The sequence below is a fragment of the Danio rerio genome, chromosome 15 (genome assembly GCF_052040795.2).
Source record: "Danio rerio strain M-AB ecotype USA chromosome 15, GRCz13ab, whole genome shotgun sequence".
NCBI lineage: Eukaryota > Metazoa > Chordata > Actinopteri > Cypriniformes > Danionidae > Danio > Danio rerio.
The window spans coordinates 4,540,329-4,560,290 of record NC_141035.1 but is presented as its reverse complement, the minus strand read 5'-3'; the positions used below and the strand labels follow the sequence as shown (position 1 = coordinate 4,560,290).

Here is a 19,962-nt window from a genome sequence, read left to right as displayed (position 1 = left end):
GAACCGCCCCCAGTCCCCGATCGGATGCGTCCGTCTGTAAAACAAAGGGGAGAGCAAAGTCAGGAGCGTGCAATAGCGGCCCCCCACAAAGTATAGATTTTACCTTTGAGAAGGCCTGTTGGCACTGCTCCGACCATTGGACGGTATCCGGTCCCTCCTTTTTAGTGAGATCAGTCAATGAGCTGACAAGGGCCGAATAATTAGGGACAAAACGCCTATAATATCCTGCCAGCCCCAAAAACTGTCTCACCTCCTTTTTGGTCTTAGGTCTCGGACAGGTTGCAATGGCTGCAGTCTTATCAATTTGGGGCTGCACCTGCCCGTGACCTAAGTGGAAGCCCAGATACCTTACCTCCACTCGCCCAATTGCGCACTTCCGTGGGTTGGCCGTGAGCCCGGCCCGTCTCAGCGCCGACAATACCGCCCTCAAATGTTGCATATGCCGCTGCCAGTCATTACTGTAAATGATGATATCATCTAGATAAGCAGCGGCATATGCTGTGTGAGGGCCGAGTATTTTGTCCATCAGGCGCTGAAACGTCGCCGGTGCCCCGAACAGCCCGAACGGAAGCGTCACAAATTGGTGCAATCCAAACGGCGTAGTGAAGGCTGTTTTTTCGCGGGATATTGGAGATAAGGGGATCTGCCAATAGCCCTTCGTTAAATCCAATGTCGAGTAATATCGAGCAGCACCTAACCGGTCGAGCAACTCGTCAATACGCGGCATTGGATAAGCGTCAAATTTTGACACAGCATTCACCTTGCGATAATCCACACAGAACCGGACCGAGCCGTCCGTCTTAGGCACCAAGACAATCGGGCTGGCCCAGTCGCTGTGGGATTCTTCCACTACTCCCATTTTCAACATATTACTCAATTCTTCCTGAATCACTTTTTTCTTGTGTTCAGGTAGGCGATACGGCCGGGTCCTAACGACCACGCCCGGTTCGGTCTCGATATGGTGCTGAATCAGGTTAGTACGACCGGGCAGGGACGAAAACACGTCAGAGTATTCACGTTGGAGGTGCCGGATGTCGAGGAGCTGGCTCGCTGAGAGATGATCGCCCCCGGTGACCAGAGCGCTCGGCCGTTCACGGCCGGAGCTCTCCGGCCCCAGGTCATCCTCGTTAGTAACAAGCGTAGCCAGCGCCACGTCCTCCGGCTCCCTCCACTGCTTAAGCAGATTAATATGATAAATCTGACGCGAGTCAGCCCTGTCCGAACGAACCACCTCGTAATCGAGATCACTGACTCGTCGTGTGACCACAAACGGCCCTTGCCACTTGGCGAGTAATTTAGAGCTGGAAGTGGGTAGCAGTACAAGTACTTTATCTCCCTGTGAAAATTTACGGAGTTTAGTGCCCTTATCATATCGCCGGCGTTGGTCATCCTGAGCCTTAAGCAAATTCTCTGTAGAGAGCCGCCCCAGTGTGTGGAGTTTTGCTCTAAGGTCCAGGATATATTGAATTTCATTTTTACTTTTAGAAGGCTCGTCCTCCCAAGCCTCTCTAACAACATCCAAAACCCCTCTGGGCTGTCTGCCGTAGAGAAGCTCGAAGGGGGAAAACCCCGTGGAGGCTTGGGGAACCTCCCGCACAGCGAATAATAAGGGCTCCAACCACTTATCCCAATTTTTCGCGTCCTCGTGAACGAATTTACGGATCATTGATTTAAGCGTGCGATTAAATCTTTCCACCAGCCCGTCTGTTTGTGGGTGATAGACGCTGGTGCGAATAGATTTAATGCCCAATAATCCGTAAAGCTCGCGCATCGTGCGTGACATGAACGCGGTGCCTTGATCAGTGAGAATCTCCTTGGGGATTCCCACACGGGAGATGAGGCGAAACAGCGCCTCCGCAACGCTCTTTGCTGAGATATTACGGAGCGCGACTGCTTCCGGGTAGCGGGTTGCATAATCCACCAGAACTAATGCAAACCGATGCCCGCGTGCGGATCGCTCTAATGGCCCGATTAGATCCATACCAATTCTCTCGAAGGGGATCTCCATAATTGGTAAAGGGCGCAACGGCGCTTTTGGGGTGGCCGGCGGATTTACCAGCTGACATTCACTGCACGCAGCGCACCATCTGCTGACGTCACCGTGAATGCCCGGCCAAAAGAATCGGGTCATGAGGCGATTTAGTGTGGCCGCCTGACCTAAATGTCCGGCCATAGGATTAGAATGAGCCGCCTGAAAAAGCATTTCCCGGCGGCTCTTTGGTACTAATAACTGGGTTGTATCTTCTTTTGTCTGAGCGTCTTGGGTCACTCGATACACCCTATCATTAATAACCGCAAAATACGGATAGGAGAGGGGTCTATCAGGCTGGAGGATTTTCCCATCAATAACCTGCACTCTTTCGAGTGCATGTTTTAGCGTGTCATCACGCGACTGCTCCAGGGGAAAGTCTTTACACCGGGAAATTCCCAGCCCTTCCCCTGAGTCAGCGCGTGACGTCACCGCCTGGGATTCCCCCAGCTGAGCGACACGTCCCCTATCCGGCGATTTCTTCTTCCAAGAAGCACCCGCACATAAGACTCCCAATAATCTATTAAATCCAGGCCAATTAGTTCCCAGAATTAGCGGGTGTTTGAGGTGCGAGTTAACTGCTACCTCTACTCTATGTTTTTTCCCCCGAAATTGAATGTCTATTGCCGTCAGCGGGTAGTGAATTACATCCCCGTGCACACACCTTACCCTTACCGTGCGGCTCATATCCAATGCCGGGTCTTGAAGCAGGCTTTGGTGGATGGAAGTCTGGTTACACCCCGAATCCACCAAAGCTTGATATGTACCCCCTTTTATACTCACTGGTACCCGGTATAGCCCGTTGCGACCGGGGGCGACGATTGGCGTGGCGGGGACGCGAATCAGCGCACTCGCCTCCTTCACGGAGCAGATTTTTGGTGCGCTATCCTCGTGCCCGCGACGCAAATGCATCGGCCCAGACCTTCCCACTATACCCCCGGGGCCAGCAGGAGCAACCGATTGAACCGGAGAGAATCCTGGCAGTGTCTGGGCAACCGCCAGGGGTCGTTGCTCCACCCCTCTGCCCGAATGAGGCCCCGCCCCTCTTGGGACGTTTGGCAGATCCGCCATTGCGCACCGCCGTCTGGGTGCAGGTGTGGGCGGTCTCCGCAGTCTGGGCCTGGGAACAGGAAGAGAGAGAGAGAGAGGGGGAGAAGAGAGAGAGGTTATTTCGCCAACCCTGGACCTCGCCACCAGGTGATCCTCCGCCAGTCGGATGGCCGTCTCCAGATCATCAGGCCGGTGGCACTGGACCCACTCCGATGTTCGGGAGGGGAGGCGGGTGATGAATTGCTCCAGCACCACGGCATCCACCAGTTGGGTGGTGGTTCGGCCATCCTGTATCAGCCATCTGCGGCAGGCGTCACGGAGCTGCTGGGCGAACGCAAAGGGCCGGCCGCCTTCAGCCAAAACCAGCGATCGGAAGAGCTGACGTTGCTCCTCCGGGTTGCGGCCGGCCCGCTGGAGAATAGCTCGCTTCAGATGAGCGTATTCCAGGAGATTCTGGGCCGGTAGCTGCTGTGCGGCGATCTGGGCTTCGCCCGAGAGCAGCGGGATGACTCGTACCGGCCACTCAGCCCGCGGCCAGCCACACGCCTCAGCCATCTTTTCAAAAATATCCAGGAACACTTCCGGATCATCCTCCGGCACCATTTTCTGTAAGGTGATGGGAGGGTGGGCGGCAGATGTCGGAGCGGGCCGGATCCCCTGGGACAGCAGACTCCGGATTTGCTCGCGGTCCTCCCGCTGGGCCTCCATGAGGACTTGGAAATGTTGTTCCTGGATGTTCTTTAGTTCCACCAGCGTCTCATGTTGTTGTTGGTGGAGGACCGAGAGGGCCTGGATAGCTTCCGCAAATGGCATTCTTGACGGAGTGGTCATTCTGGCAGTGAGGCTCTTCTCCTTCCCGGGTTTCGGCACCACTGTAGTATAGTTCGTTGTTGTGTGGGAAGAAGAAGACAGGGTCGGCGATATCAGGTAAGCAATATCTTTTATTTTGCTTTTCCACAGCACTAGCAAACTGTGTGCGTGGGTGTGTATGTGTGTGTGTGCTCTCTCCTCTCCCGACTGCTCCTCCCGTTCTCCTTAAGAAGGGAGTCTCTCCGGCCCAATCACTAGAAAGACAGGTGTTATTTATCATTTCTGATTGACCCGCTGATTAGCCGCCGGGCTCCTAGCATGCTCTCCCCCCTGATTGGGTGTTCGACCACGCTTACCTCTCCACAGTGTTTACTTGTGTTTTCTTTGACTAATATTTATATGTGTTATATGATCTGAAACATTAAAGTGTGACAAACATGCTAAGAAATAAGAAATCAGTAAGAAGGCAAACACTTTTTTCCACACCACTGTATCAGTTTAAACATCAAGATGTTCTTTAAAACCCTAAACAATTGATTTGAAATGGGCGAAGTGAGGTTCAAACCCTCCTACATTCAAGAGTCTTTTAAGACTCATCATGGATTTGACGTCATGTTTTCTTCCAGCGCAATCTGCTATTGATCTACACTGTCTCCGACTGGCCTTTCACATATGAAATATGCATATGCTCGCCACTTAAACGGCCATCACTTTACTGGCCAACAGTTTACACAGCCGAGTAAAACAGAGCTGCAGCCTCCCCTGTTAAATAGCTGTGATTTATCAGTCTGAAGGACGTCCAGCTCTTCCTGCAGTCCTGCACAGTGTCCACCTCTCGTCTGGCACTCATCACCCCTAAGCAGGAACACACACTTCACGTTGATCTCGGATAATATCTCTTATTTGTAATGAGACTTCGGGTTTGGATCGTTGCATAAGAGCTGTTTTGTCCCCGCAGCGAGCAAATATTTTCCGCTATTAGTCCTGACAGTCCTCTCGATGTTTTAATCCTGCTGGAACGCTGAAAAGGTGTAATTAAAAAAAGATGCAGGAAGTTTTTGGGGCTGAATGATCACACATCTGCTTGCTCCTTGTTCATGAAAAAGGTGTGTGTTTGTGCTTGCAGCAGGTGTACGACCAGAAAAACATTCGCCGGCGTGTGTATGACGCGCTCAACGTGCTGATGGCCATGAACATTATCTCCAAAGAGAAGAAGGAGATACGCTGGATCGGCCTTCCCACAAACTCAGCCCAGGAGTGCCGCAACTTAGAGGTGTGTGTGTGTGTGTGTGTGTTTGAAGACAGACACTATCTGTTAGTGTCACATCTGTGGCAGAAACAGGCTGAATGTGGATCACACACCTTTAGACCAGCTAATGCTCATATCTGCGTATTATCCAGCTAACTAAATCTTGATCTATACTACAGTCATGTCTTGCTTATTTACTTCTGTGTGTGTGTGTGTGTGTGTGTGTGATTGTGCTCATTTTTCAGTTGGAAAAACAGAAGCGTTTGGAAAGAATCCGGCAGAAACGAGCGCAGCTAGAAGAGCTAATATTACAGGTTTGTTGCACACCTGTTTGTGTTTGTTTGCGTCTGGTCTTGCAATGAACGTCATGGCTGAAATTACAAACAGCACCACACATGGGAATCATCAGCAGAAAAAGAAGTCAATGCTTAGGGATTTCAGTACTTTAGCGTTTAACTCTTTATCTGTGCGTTTTAGTTTTTGCTTGTGTTTTCATTTCTAGATGGGAACGAAAGACTATTTGGGTCAGTTTCAGCAAACATGTCTGACTGATTCAGTCTTTGATTGAGTCATTGAATCGTAAAAACTGCGGAAGTACGAGGTAGAGATCTGCGCGGGACAAAATTTTGAATCCCGCTCCTGCCAGGTTTTAGCCCGAACCTGACCTCTATATATATTCAGCATTTGTTGTCCCGCTGCCCGACCAGCCCTGTTTTCTACCCGCTGCGCCCGATCCCACTGAAGAGTGGGGAATAGAACAAAACCGAAAACCACCCAGCTATACAGAGTCCAGAAAGCCTATAACAAGCAGTCTGTATAAACACACACACACACACATAAGCACCAAGCACACACACAGGCAAAGCTCTCTCTCTCATTCGCACACACGCAGCAACAAACAAGCTAATCACACCATCATGCTGTCTCATTCACACACAAACATACGCGTACTCGCTCGCTCGGGAGTCTGGAGCGATATTGCTAGACGGCCTGCTCCCGTCCAAAATTAAACCAGTTACCGACTGCTCCCGTGCTTTATTCCGAAACTCTTTCCCGCGCCGCAGAAATCTGGTCGGGTCCCGGGAATCCATTAAGGAAGACCTCTAGTACAAGGTTAAGACATTCATTCATTTTCTACCGCTTTTCCGGAACTGGGTCGACAGAGCTCCTTACCCTATCCATAAGGGTGCGCCCTGCCACCCTGCGAAGGAAATTCATTTCATCCGCTTGTATCCGAGATCTTGTCCAGCAGTCGGTATCGTCTGATCTCATATGGAGCAAGAGAACGCAATGACATATGATGACGTGTGCAGGTGCTGTAGTGCTGTCCCAATTGTCAGTGGGTAAATTTTAAAGCCTTTCCACTTCACCCTCGGTTGTAAGGGGTAGGGGTACAAAAATAGAATTGGGATTGGGCCTTTCTCTCACTTTCTCTACCTTAATAAGATGCTTGTAAGAAGGAATAAGATGCCTTTACTTTAAGACAATCCACAAATGCAGCACAGTGTTGCTGACAACTTAATTTTCCAAATGTTTTCATTCCAAGGACAGGTGGACATAAATATTTGTGTTCTCAATGTTGTACCATTGAGAAGCAAGACTTAATTTGCATGTCGTATACATCATAAAAGATATGGATGTAGTATCTGTGACATCACCCAAAGGCTTCTAAAGGGCGCAAATGAAGCTACAAGTGGGCGTGGCTTACCGGCAGCATTTTGTTTGTGCGTTATCGCTTCAACCAGGGTGACCAAATAAGGGCAAAGAGGCGGAGCATGAGTGGAGCTATAGACGCCTGCTAGCATTTTGCTTAGACGGGCTTTTCTTTGGGAGAAACTCTTAATACTTCATCACCTGTGACTCGTTTGTGTTCTGACCACATGTGCTTGGTTGTGTTTTATATCAATTAAGTGTTTAGACTTTTATAAACACTGATGTAGGACATTGAGCCACTAAACATTGTTCTTTCTACTGGAGGAAAACGCAAATCACTTTCAAATACTTTAAATATAGTCTGTGTTAGTAAATGCAAGGCTATTGATAAAATCCAGGAATAACACTGTATGACAACGCTTCAGATGACTGTTCTAGAGCCTAGAGCTAATCAATCTGTCAGATTCTGGAGTGCATTACAGGTCTAAAGAACATTATACATGATAAATGATCTTAAATAAAACAAATACATTTAGATATAATATATAAGTAAATAACTTCACTCACCTGGGAAATGGAGGCCACGTGAATGGTTTGTGAGCACAATTAAGTGCACACAGCATGCTATATCATCTGATAGTTGTAAAAAATAATTCCAAAAGGCAGCTGACTATGTAAAGCCACATAAACAAAAACAAAAATACAATGAATATGCCAAGTTCAGCGGCTAATCAGCCGGAATCGGCTGAGGTGATGAGACGGCAAGATCTGGCTGTCACTCAAGTGGCCACGCCCTTAATTATGCAGACTTAATATAAACAAAACGAATGAGGTATTAAAAAAATTCACTCCCATACAGTTGTCATGAAGGGTAATATTAGCTATACACAACTAAATCAATCTTTGTAGCAGGCTGTAAACACTTTCTTTTCTAATGTAAAGCCTTTTTAGCATTAGGGTCAATAGAATCCTGCTCTATTATGGAGCCAGGACTAGCGGAATTTCAATGAATTGCAGTTTTAATTACTTCCATATTTGTTTCACGAGGGAGAGCGGGAGGTTGCCACTTGGTCTCTCCAATTGCGGGATTCTGGACGCACATTAGCTCACGTGCTGACAAGCGACTCACAATTTCAATTTCACAGGAAATCATTCCTTACTTTAGTGCTCACTGATTGGACATTTCCTCACACAGCGACTTGTTTCAGCACATGGACTTAAATGCTAACATTGATAGAGCCAGTTTAGAGAGTAAAAGGCTTCAAATGCTAAATACAATTTGAAAAGTTTAAACCAAAACACAAAAACATCACTATTTTATAATTTACCCTTGCTAAACAGCTCACATCAGCAAACCCAAATCTGCTGAAATAAATCTTAATCCAGTTAGCATCATCAATGCTAACCAGCTTCGCTCCATAACCAGAGAGAAGCCGATGAAAAGGGTCATTGCGAGCAGCAGATGAGAGACGGCGGCCAGCAATCTCCTAATATTGATCTATTTTTTTTCCTGAAGTGAGACGAAAGCCTCATCCATCTCCTGCTGTCAAACCAAAGCCCACACACTGACTGTCAGGAAATCACTGCGGCCTGTTTGTGTTGATGTGCGACATTAACACCGTGAAGTCCGTATTATAGATGAACATGAATGCCACACAGCGGCTCGCACTGATGAAGCCGTAGATGTGTGGACGGATCAGAAGAGGCCTTGGTCCTGCTGGGATATTGATCAGGCTTGTGCTCAGCTGAAATGTGAGGGCCGCTGGAGTGCTAAATTAAATGCATTGGCTCAGTTCTTGTCATTGACCAGCCTCACACAGCAGAGACTGAAATGAGTTCGTGTTCATGTGTGCGTGCTAGTGCTAAGACTGCACAAAATGCATTTATCAGCATATGAAGTGATTTAAAGCTGCCCTTTTTATTAGATGTAAATGACGTTGAGGGTTGGATTATGAAACTGAAATGCCTGGTTTTAGACCATAATAATTAATTAGTATGGTCTATGGCCTTCTTTTGCGGCCAATGCAGCATCAATTATCGATAGAAGTCCCGCACAGTGGGGAGAGGGATTTTGAGCCCTTCTTCTTGCAGAATAGTGGCCAGGTTACTGTGTGATGCTGGTGGAGGAAAATGTTTCTTCCTCCAAAATCGCTCCTCCAAAACACTCCAAAGTGGCTCAATAACATTTACATCAGGTGATTGTGTAGGCCATGGAAGATGTTCAACTTCACTTTCATGTTCATCAAAACATTCTGTCACCAGTCTTGCTGTGTGTATTTGAGCATTCTCATCCTGTTACACGGCACCGCCTTAAGGATACAATGTTTGAACCATTGGGTGCACATGGTCCTCCAGAATAGTTCGGTAGACTTTGGCAGTGTCCCTATCTAGCACAAGTATTGCGCCTAGGGAATGCCATGATACTGCAGCCCAAACCATACATGAACACCAATAATCCAATTTTAATGCCATGAAGACAATACTCTGATTAAGAGTCTGCCATCTGCCATCTGTAAGTTATACAGTGAAGGAAAGGTTAATGAGATTTGATAATTTAATTCTGTTCTTTTATAATAGCTATTCATTTTAATAGGCTAAACTTTAGTTTATTTCCAGCTTCTTCTGCTTTATGCTATTCTATCCTTTTGTAAATAATTATAAAATACAAAAAATTTTATATTACTGGCCATTTCGACTGTTTATTTACAATGAAACGGCTCCAGGTAAACCCATTTAGTAATTTTAGGATTTTTTGCATAGTTTTCTCGTCCCAATGTTGACAGGCATGATGTCTACGTGTTTACTGGTCTTTTAAAAGCAGTTTTAGTGCATTAAGGCAAACATTATTATGACGTTTTTTACAGATGGAAAATGCTTTTTAGTTTCAAATACTACTCCAATATAGTCTGTGTAATGCCGAGTTCAGACTAAATGATTTTAGCCCCAATTTTGACTTGAGTTTTGAGAAATCACCAACAAATGCCTAAAATCACAGGCAAATCGGTGCTCGTTCACGTGAGTGACACACAGTGAACTATTAAAGATGCAATCTGAGGGAATCATTAATGAGTTGTCGACACCTTTGAGATATCTGGCATGCTAAATATCTGAAGCTGTCGGCGATTCAAATCATGCCGTGTGAAATGTGTTCTGATTGAAAATAACATTGATGATTACTTACAGCCAATGAGAGAGCAGCATCCACTACTATGGGTATCTACAGGCCAGTCTTTTTGGTCTATTTGGACCCAAGAAATGGACGGAAAACTAGTGGAAATTAAGCTGCGGTCACACTGGGCTTTTCCTCCCATAGACTTCCATTCATCCGCACGCGAATGCGTCAGACTGGAAACGCATGCGTTAAGTTTCGCTGGTCGCTGCGGTGCAAATTTCAAGCTTGGTGAACTCTGATCTGCGAAATCGGATCACTTGACTGCGTGAGGCCAATCGAGGATTGAAACATGACCTCTCTGGACAGAAATTTAAAACATGGAGCAATCGCTCGCTTTTTTAATGCCTAATAATCTTGTTTATTCCCGCCCCTTTTCGCAGCGCCGCATGACAGAATTTCGCATTATCAAACTCTAGTGTGACCGCAGCTTTATTAGTGGAACCTGTGAAAAGGAGAACACATGTCTGTTTGACGTGTCATTTGAGCAATATCACAACCGGGTCAAAAAAGTAAAACGTTGGGGAGAAATTGCCTTTCAAAAGCCAGGAGAGCAAAATAAGTACATTTGCTACCCCATTGATGGTTTCTTTCTCATTATGTAGTTGATAACAAAAGATATACTATGTGACCTCGCATTGTTTCCATGCCACTTCTCACGTGTGTTTAGTGGTGAGACGTAGTTTGTGGACCGAGACAAAGTTGTTGGTGATTCTCCTATTGTAAAGTCATGCACCGATCCATCCTACAGTGTAAACACGGCAGCGACGGAACTTTACCCAGATAGTCATGCAGTGTGTAAACATCTGCGTCACGACTACTTTGAAAATCGTGCAGTCTAAAGTCAGCATTAGTAAATGCTAGGCTATTTATGAAATACAGGGACAGCACCGTTTGACAACATTTCTGATGATTTTTATAGCCTACAGCAGTGGTTCTCAAACTGTGGTACGTGTACCACTAGTGGTACGCCGGCTTCCTTCTAGTGGTACGCGGAGGAATGAAGAATGTCATGCACATGCTACACACATTTCAAAATTTATCAAAAATTATGTATATAATATGCCACATATGATATATAGCCTATGTTTCTGAGGTAATCTGCCACGTTTTTTAACTGTGCAGAGTTTTAGCTGCTTTACTGGGCCTACTATGGTACTGTATTTCAATACTGCTCATTTTGGTGGTACTTGGAGAGACCATTTTTTTCTGAGGTGGTACTTGATAAAAAAAGTTTGAGAGCCACTGGCCTACAGCTAATCAATCTGTCGGATAGTGGAGCGCATTAAAGTTTTGTAAATGATGAATAAATTATAACAGAGAAATTCTACATTTTAAATAAAAACAAACACGTTTATTAATAAAAAAGGTCGGACAGACCTGAATCCTGAATAGTCTGAGCACAATTGACTGCAAACATCGCACTGGCTTGTTCTTTATCACATCATTTTGTGTTGGTTGATGCACCAGAGATGCGATTATAGCATTTAAAGTCATAAATCAGAAGCTGTGACCGTTTTTATTATTGTTTTAATGTTCATATTGAATCATCCTAGAGAAATGGATTATTAAATGAGTATTAAATGTAGTAAAGTAGGCATTTCATTCAGAAAGATCTGGAAAAGAGATTGAGGAGAGTTTTTACAGCCTTACAGACTCCTCCTCCTCACCATTTCTGTTTGTTATCAAAACTGACAGCTGGAGGGGAGTGGTTAAGTGTTGGTCACGCCCAATACCTAGAAGGGCAAGGGCTTTTTTTCTCCTAATGACATGCACTGATGAATTGTTCACCACAAAACTAGCAATGTGAGCTAATAACAGTCATATTGTTATGATATGTGTGATTTAGGGCTTTGTTTGTACATGTGGTGATTGGTGCGTCTCTTTTCTTCTCTTCTCATGAGCAGCAGGTCGCCTTTAAGAATCTGGTGCAGAGGAACCAGGCCAGCGAAGCGTCGTCCCGTTCCAGTCCTCCTGCAGGATCTGTCATTCAGCTTCCCTTTATCATTCTCAACACAGACGTCCGCACCGTCATCGACTGCTCCATCTCTAGCGACAAGTACGAGATTTCACTCACTGCCATGTCCATTATCTGGAGATATATACACTGCTAATTTCAGAAAACTGTTGAAACAAGAAAATGTTTACATGTATAATATATGTAATTGATTATTTAAATGTGTAATACTGGATATTTTCTCTTTATCGGACCATTCTCTGTAAACCCTAAAGATGGTTGTGCGTGAAAATCACAGTAGATCAGCAGTTTCTGAAATACTCAGACCAGCCCATCTGGTACCAACAACCATGCTACATTTAAAATCACTTAAATCCCCTTTCTTCCCCATTCTGATGCTCGGTTTAAACTGCAGCAGATCGTCTTGACCATGTCTACATGCCTAAATGCATTGAGTTGCCGCCATGTGATTGGCCGATTAGAAACTTGTGTTAACGAGCAGTTAGGCAGGTGTACTTAATAAAGTGGCCGGTGAGTGTATACTCTTGCATCAAAAACAATTTAGGCCAAAACACAAATAAAAAATATAATTTTAATAATAAGATGAATAAAATAACATTATAAATAAAAGTAACACATAAAATACAGAAAAATATATAAATACAAATATGCAAAAGGTACAGCAGTAATAAATGATTCATCAAAAATAATAATCAAAAAATAATCAAAATAATAATACAAGTCAAGTCAAGTCAAGTCAACTTTATTGTCAATCAAACCATGCAACAGTACATTACACAGCAGACTGAAATTGCGTTTCTCCCATACTCCAATGTGCAAAAAGGAAGAAATAAAAGAAATATGTATAGGCGTGCATATTTTCTCTGTGCTCTCCTTATATAATTAAGCCAGGGAATACAAATATTTGTAAGTGTTTTAATGGAAGTGCACTGTAAAAATGTAATGACAAAGTCACAACAACTTAATTTGATAAGTTAAAAGTTACATCCATGCAAAGTTGAACCTAATATGTTTAGTCAGTTTGACTGATGTAAGTTGGGTTGACTAAAACAGTTCAACAAACATTTTAGTATGGATTACTTACTCTTATTGTTACAGGGCATGGTTTCCGCTACATTCATTTGTCCATGGCGGGGCGCCACGCCAAAATTCATCCCACCATGGCTACATTACAGCTTCTCATTCAAAACATTTTATTTTTTTAATAGCGTGTAATAATCGCACCAAAACGCATTAAAAGGGTAAGTGAATTATAACAGCGCAACCTTTTCTGTTACCGTAGTAGTGCTGTGCGTCATTTGTTTAACCCTTTAAGGTGACGTGCTGACTGACTGGCATGACCTGACAGGTGCGTGATGCGTGATGCCAGCAAACACGACGTATAGCCGTTTCACTTTACTTCAAGACATTAATGCTACTCTGTAGGTCTATTTGAGACATTCATAAACATTCCTAGCAAATCTAATAATCGCCGGAGACATACTCGTTACATAAACACACTAAATCGCACCCAGCAGCGTTTATTTGAGAGCGCACAAGAAGATCTGCATGTCCTTGAAGCGGCTTATATTTGAGGGGGCGTGCAAGAGGTTTTGTGCACGAGCAGAGGAAATCGGCGATTCGCATGCTCGTACATGTAAGTTATTACATAAATGCGATCTCGACCTCTAATACTGTGCTCACGACATTTGTCATTGAAATAACGCCACAGGTATTTGGTAGATCTGTGTTCCACCACAGCTGGAAAAAATCCTAGAAAAACACAGCAGGGTATTCGCGGGGTCCTAAAATGTTTTTAAATGTCTTAAATCTCAAAAGCTAAATTTTAGGGCCTAAAAAGTCTTAAATCTACTGAAATATTGTGTTGTAGGTCTTCTTCTTCATTTTTTTTAACAGGACTTACCCCAATCTGCCCATTATCACCCATACAGTCCATCTCAATAAACATTTTATTTAAAATTAGTATTGAATTACTTTGCTTACAGTAAGTAAGTAGTTTTGCTTAAAAGTTCTCCATTTATTTACTGCTGAGGATACTGACCTGACCTATCTTTTATAATATAAAATTATTATCATTGTAGACTGAAGTAATTGACAGCTACTTTTAATTATATTCTTAGTAAGTGGATATATTTGAAAATTAATTAAAAAAATTACTAAATTATTATGATTGTATTATTAAATCTATTCAATTGAATTCATTTTTTGATTGGAAATAGTGAAAATCTTTTCTAACTAGGATATTTAAAAACTCCTCAGCATTTAGTCTTGTATAAGTTTAAAATTTGATACATAATGATTTTAAAAATGTCTTAAAGTCTTAAATTTAACTTGGTGAAACCTGCAGAAACCCTGTGTTAGCCGTATACCATCTGTAATAACAACAGAATGCTTTATTTAACACAAACTCTTTCCTGCACACAGGTGTGAATACCTCTTCAACTTTGACAACACGTTTGAGATTCACGATGACGTTGAGATCCTGAAGCGGATGGGAATGTCTCTGGGCCTTGAGAACGGCACATGCTCTCCACAAAACCTCACTCTGGCCAAATCTCTGGTGCCCAAATCTCTCGAAGCTTACATCACCAGTACGTGTAAAACATTTTGGGTCCCTCATAATCGTTTTCTGTTAGGTTAACATGAAGGATTTAGGATAGCTTATCAGTCTTTACAAATTTAAGTAGACTCATCATCCCCCATGCTTCACTCTGGGTATGCAACAGTCTGGGTGGAACGCTTCTTTGGGGCTTCTCCACACCGTAACTCTCTCAGATGTGGGAAAGGCAGTGAAGTGTTTCTTTTTTTTTTCTTTGGGTGAACACTTAACACTTTATTTAACAAGTTTGTTTTCTGGACACATGTGCTCGGTTGTATACTATATTAATAGAAGAGTTCACTATCAGACAAACAGTTTAAATTTTAAAACAATTAAGTTGTCTCCAAAAAAAAACGAAAAAAGGTAAGAATGGTGTTGTTTCAGCTCACTTAAAATAAGTAGTTTAAAAAAACAGCAAACATAACACTTTTTGAGTGATTTCTTGCGCTTGACGACAAAATCTCCCATAAACTTGTTGTTTTCATACAGTAGTGCTTTAAAATAGACGTAATTGTCATGGATTTTAGATGTAGTAGAGACTATAGTATAATAGTCATATCTCAGGATTAGATTATTCATTAAATCCTTGTCAAGAGCATGCCAAACCAAAAGGTGGCAATACACTTCCAACCATCAAGTCATGTTGGCCAATCAGAAGTCAAATAAAATAAGTAAATAAATAAACCTTTCAAAGGTTTTGCTTTCAGTGATCAGATACTGCGTTTGTTTGTAGACAAATAGCCAAACTGCATTGAAAAAGCTACCGTTTTGGAAATACCCGCTTTCGTGTGGACACATTAGTTATTATCATAAGCATTTTTTGTTTGTTTGCTTATTAAAGAGTTGTGATTGAACTGGTGTTTTTACTGTGTTCATATACTCAATCGTATAAATCAAATAATTCAATTTGCATTCTGTGCAAATCTACTTGCAAGTCTGCAAATAACTGTTGCACTTTGCTTATCGCTTATTGCTTTACACTATAGCCACAGGTTTCCTTCCTGTTCACATTCCCTTATCGAGTACGCCTCTCGACATACAAATGTCAATGCATAGAAGCCCACGGTGTGAAAAACTGCATCAGTCTGTACAAGGTCAGAGCAGTCATAACTAGCATGTTGGCTTTCTTGTCTCCTCCCTTAGGCCTGGGTATAGGACTTAGATGAGTGACAAAGGGTGGCCATTTTGAATCCACTTTCTGCTGATTGCTAAACCAGATTGACTCGCATGCTAAATAACCAACCTACCAATACACTCTCATTCATTTAATTCATGAACGACATCTACTCTTAAAATACATTCACAAATGCAGATCTATCTCTTTCAGAGTCTAAACATCAATTTGGTTAATGAATACTGCATTTAATAAATCACAATGCTTTAAAACTCAAAGGCTATTGGCTCAGTGATTGGTTTATTGACAAGAACCGACTAATCAGCTTTAGACTTTACATGGATTATTATACACATTTCACTACTAATGGTGGACCAGTTACCTCAGACAAACACAAAGCACTCAATTTCTAATTTTATCCATAAATGAACTTGTATCAGAGCTGCAGCAAGCTTCTGTCAGAGGTGGTTCCTATGAGAGGACAGCTGATGGGAGCCCAAGCTGAGAAGTGTATTGAAATTGAGCGACACATCTCAAATTTTCCAATAGGTTTTAGACGCAATAACGTATGGGAACGGCCCCTAATCAGCATAGGGTTGCAAGATAATGGAATTCGGTACCAATCGATACTGAAATTGTAAAATCGTTCATTTCCGGCTAACATTTGAGCACTGTTGAGCGAGTAATTAAATAGGGCTGATTTGCCATTGGGTTCCAATGCTCAACAGAAATGACTGTGATTGGCCGTGATGGTCATCAGTTCACCAAACTCAGCACTGTTTGCTGAGTGTAACCACAGATACAGGGACACTGGAGTGTTTTAAAGCCACGATTTATCAGCGGATCACTCATATGTCAACTTATTGACAGAACAGCGGATCGACGTGACTTTGAAACACTCAAGTGTTTCTGTATCTGTGGTTACACTTAGCAAACAGTGCTGAGTTTGGTGAACGGATGACCTTTACAGCCATTTCTGTTGAGCACGTGAACACAATGGCAAATCTGTGATGATTAAGAACGCACTCAATAGCACTCAAATGGACGGGAAATGGACATTTTCAAAAAATTTGTATCAATTGGTACTGAATTCCTGTATCGTGACAACCCTAGTAGGGCATCCACCTAAGAATGCATTACAGTAATCTAATCTAGAGGTCATAAATGCACAAATAAGCTTTTTCCATCAGACTTTGAAAGCCTGTATTGTAATTGTGTTCACATGCTCAACATAATAGACTGTGATTGGCCATGAAGGTCATCAGTTTACTGAACTCGCCGCTGTTTACTGAGTGTAACCACAGATATAGAGAAGTCGATTGGTTGATTCTTGTCACATGACGCACGTCATGAATAAACCCATCACTGAGCCAATAGCCTTTGAGATTTAGAGCAATGTGATATATTGAATGAAATAACAAACACTACGTTCGTTGACCAAATTGATGTTTAGAGTCTGGAAGAGATAGATCTGTGTACGTGGATGTATTTAAAGGTTGTGTTTTAAGTGTGTATTGGCAGGTGGGTTATTCATGGCCCGTTTCCACTGAGTGGTACAGTACGGTACGGTACAAGTTGGTACAGGTCAACTTTATCAGGCTTTTGTTTTGTATATCTGTGGTTACACTCAGTAAACAGCTGTGACTTTGGTGAACTGATGACCTTTACAGCCAATCACACTCATTTCTGTTGAGCACGTAAACCCAATGGCCAATTAGCGTTATTTAATTACGTACTCTAGCGATCAAATGTTAGCGGGAAATGGACGTTTTAAAAATTTCAGTATCGACTAGTACCAAATTTCAGTATCATGACAACCCTAGTATGGCAACCACCCAGAAATGCATTACAGTAATCTAACCTAGAGGTCATAAATGCACAAATAAGCTTTTTCCATCAGACATTGAAAGCCTGTGTTGTAATTTAAAACAGCTTTCAAATGAACGTGTGTCGAGATGTTTTCGTAATACATTTTTGTGTTTGATATTTAATACCTAAATATTCGTTTGGTTTTTTTCCCAACAGATATGGCTAGAAATTCCACCAGAACACCTCTCAGCCTCACAAGGTAAGTTTGCAAAACTTGTAAATGTCCAGTGTCCACAGATACCCTCTTTCATTTGGGTTTAACAAGTGCAGTGAAGTAACAAATAACTGAAAATGTGTAGTTTTTCTTAAGAACTGTACTTTAATTAAGGGCTTATTTTGAGTGCTATTCTGTGTTTTATCTACACTTAACCTGCAGTCGCTACTTTATATATTTATTTATTCTTGTCTACAGTGATTGGCTAAGTGGAATAATCAATCCCATGATTCCAGTCAAATCAAATCATGCTTAGATTAATCATATAACAGACCGACCTCAAGACGCAGTTGCTTTAAAAAGCACCAAACATGTAGTGTGAAGACATTAAAAGTGTACAAGAAGACATAAAATCTTTACACATAACAACCAAGAGACTGTTCAGACCGATGATGAAGCATGTCTACTGAATGATGACTGAAATCACCAATTGGCCTTGAACAGTAACTAAATGCACTACAGAATGTTACGTTATCAAACACATGTGCTTTGTGCATTTGTTTGAAAACGTAACATTCTGTAGTGCATTTAGTTGCTGGTTAAGGCCAACGTATTCTCAAAGACCTCTCATGTCCTCTTCCTCAGCAGCACTGCCCTGTCACATACCTCCGAGTCCCGCGTGCTGACGCCCAGCTCCTTCAACGAGGACGATGATGAGGACGATGATGACGACGACAGCCCCTCATCTCCAGAGTGATGCTTTCCCGAAACGTGCCGGGGAGGACTACTACACAGGAAAATAAGCTGACACTCCTCTCTGCGGGACATATTTTAACTAGCGTCTCTTCCCTCCTCCTGACTGGCTGCGGGTTGGAGACGGGCACATGTGTTTCTGTGGTGCTTTCAGGCCAGCGAGCCGCAGTTTTGAGTGATTCGTTTAAAAGAAGAGCCTCACGTCATCTCAGTACTTCATATCCAGAGGACGTTCCTAAATTGTATTTATTTGGGTCATATTCCAGTATGACGGTATCTGTAGTCCGGTGGGCTAGTGCCACTTTATTTGACTTGTCTCCGTGGAGGGCAACTTGTTCACCGATTGGACGGAATTACATAGACAAAAAAAGGTTGTTTTATAGGTTGATTCAGTGTCATTTTGTTGTGTTGTATAGTTTACTCTTGACATTCATCACAGTAGTTGAAGGAGGATAAAAGGAGGTCGTCCGTCTGCTGTTCTGGGAGGCGAGTGGCCTCCAGAATGTTGCATGCTGGGAGATGTAGTCTTGTTGCGAGGGATTTTTGTTGGCATTCAGAAGGAAAACGCTCCAGATCCACTCAGGTTGGCATTTTACACCAACTCGGCCATATAGAACTAATATGAATTTTGAATTTTGGTTTGCAATGTAACTGTATGTATATGTATACATATATAAACATATAATTTTGGTTACTTCTGCTGTTTTTTCTTTTCTTTTTCATTTAAAGCCATTTTAATAATAATTAAAGTGTAGAAATAATAGTTATTATCATCAGGGGTTGACATTAGGGTTGTGACGATGAGGAAATTTCCTCACCGGGTAATCGATAAGGGCGACGCAGTGGCACAGTAGGTAGTGCTGTCGCCTCACAGCAAGAAGGTCGCTGGTTCGAGCCTCGGCTGGGTCAGTTGGCGTTTCTATGTGTAGTTTGCATGTTCTCCCTGTGTTCGCGTGGGTGTCCTCTGGGGGCTCCGGTTTCCCCCACAGTCCAAAGACATGCGCTATAGGTGAATTGGGTACGCTAAATTGTTTGTAGTGTGTGTGTGTGTGTGTGTGTGTGAATGTTTTCCAGAGATGGTTTGCGGCTGGAAGGGCATCCGCTGCGTAAAAATGTGCTGGATAAGTTGGCGGTTCATTCCGCTGTGGCGACCCCGGATTAATAAAGGGACTAAGCCGACAAGAAAATGAATGAATGAATGGCAATCGACATGTGACAACACCGGTAATACCGGTATCACCGTGGGGGTGGGGGGTTTCCTCTTTTTTTCCTGCTTTTAAATAGCTTATAAATGCGCGCAATACTTTCACTTTCAGTTTGCATTTGGTTTGAACCCAAAATATTGCCGAACAGGCGCTTTTGCATTGCGTTTCGACACTAAATCATCTGCCATTCTCTTTCTGTAAATTCGACCCCTCTCATTCTTCTCGCGTGATAAATGAAATATGACGCATTGTAGCTATGTTCTTATTTTGATTATAGTGCATGCTCTAGTCTTAGAATTTTATTTTCCATTTAATCCAAATAAAAATGTA

The 19,962-nt window shown here is 43.0% G+C and overlaps 1 protein-coding gene across 1 annotated transcript in view; it reads left to right on the top strand.

The window, feature by feature from the left end:
- Positions 1-19,117, top strand: part of tfdp2 (transcription factor Dp-2) — a gene marked incomplete at its 5' end in the record, with an annotated part of 71,595 nt that extends 52,478 nt beyond the window's left edge. Inside the window, 6 exon segments of the mRNA NM_198208.1 lie at positions 5,016-5,162; positions 5,384-5,452; positions 11,868-12,019; positions 14,363-14,529; positions 17,677-17,719; positions 18,320-19,117. Coding sequence (NP_937851.1) covers positions 5,016-5,162; positions 5,384-5,452; positions 11,868-12,019; positions 14,363-14,529; positions 17,677-17,719; positions 18,320-18,431 — 690 coding nt within the window. The 3' untranslated portion in view covers positions 18,432-19,117.
- Between the last annotated feature and the right edge of the window lie 845 nt (positions 19,118-19,962).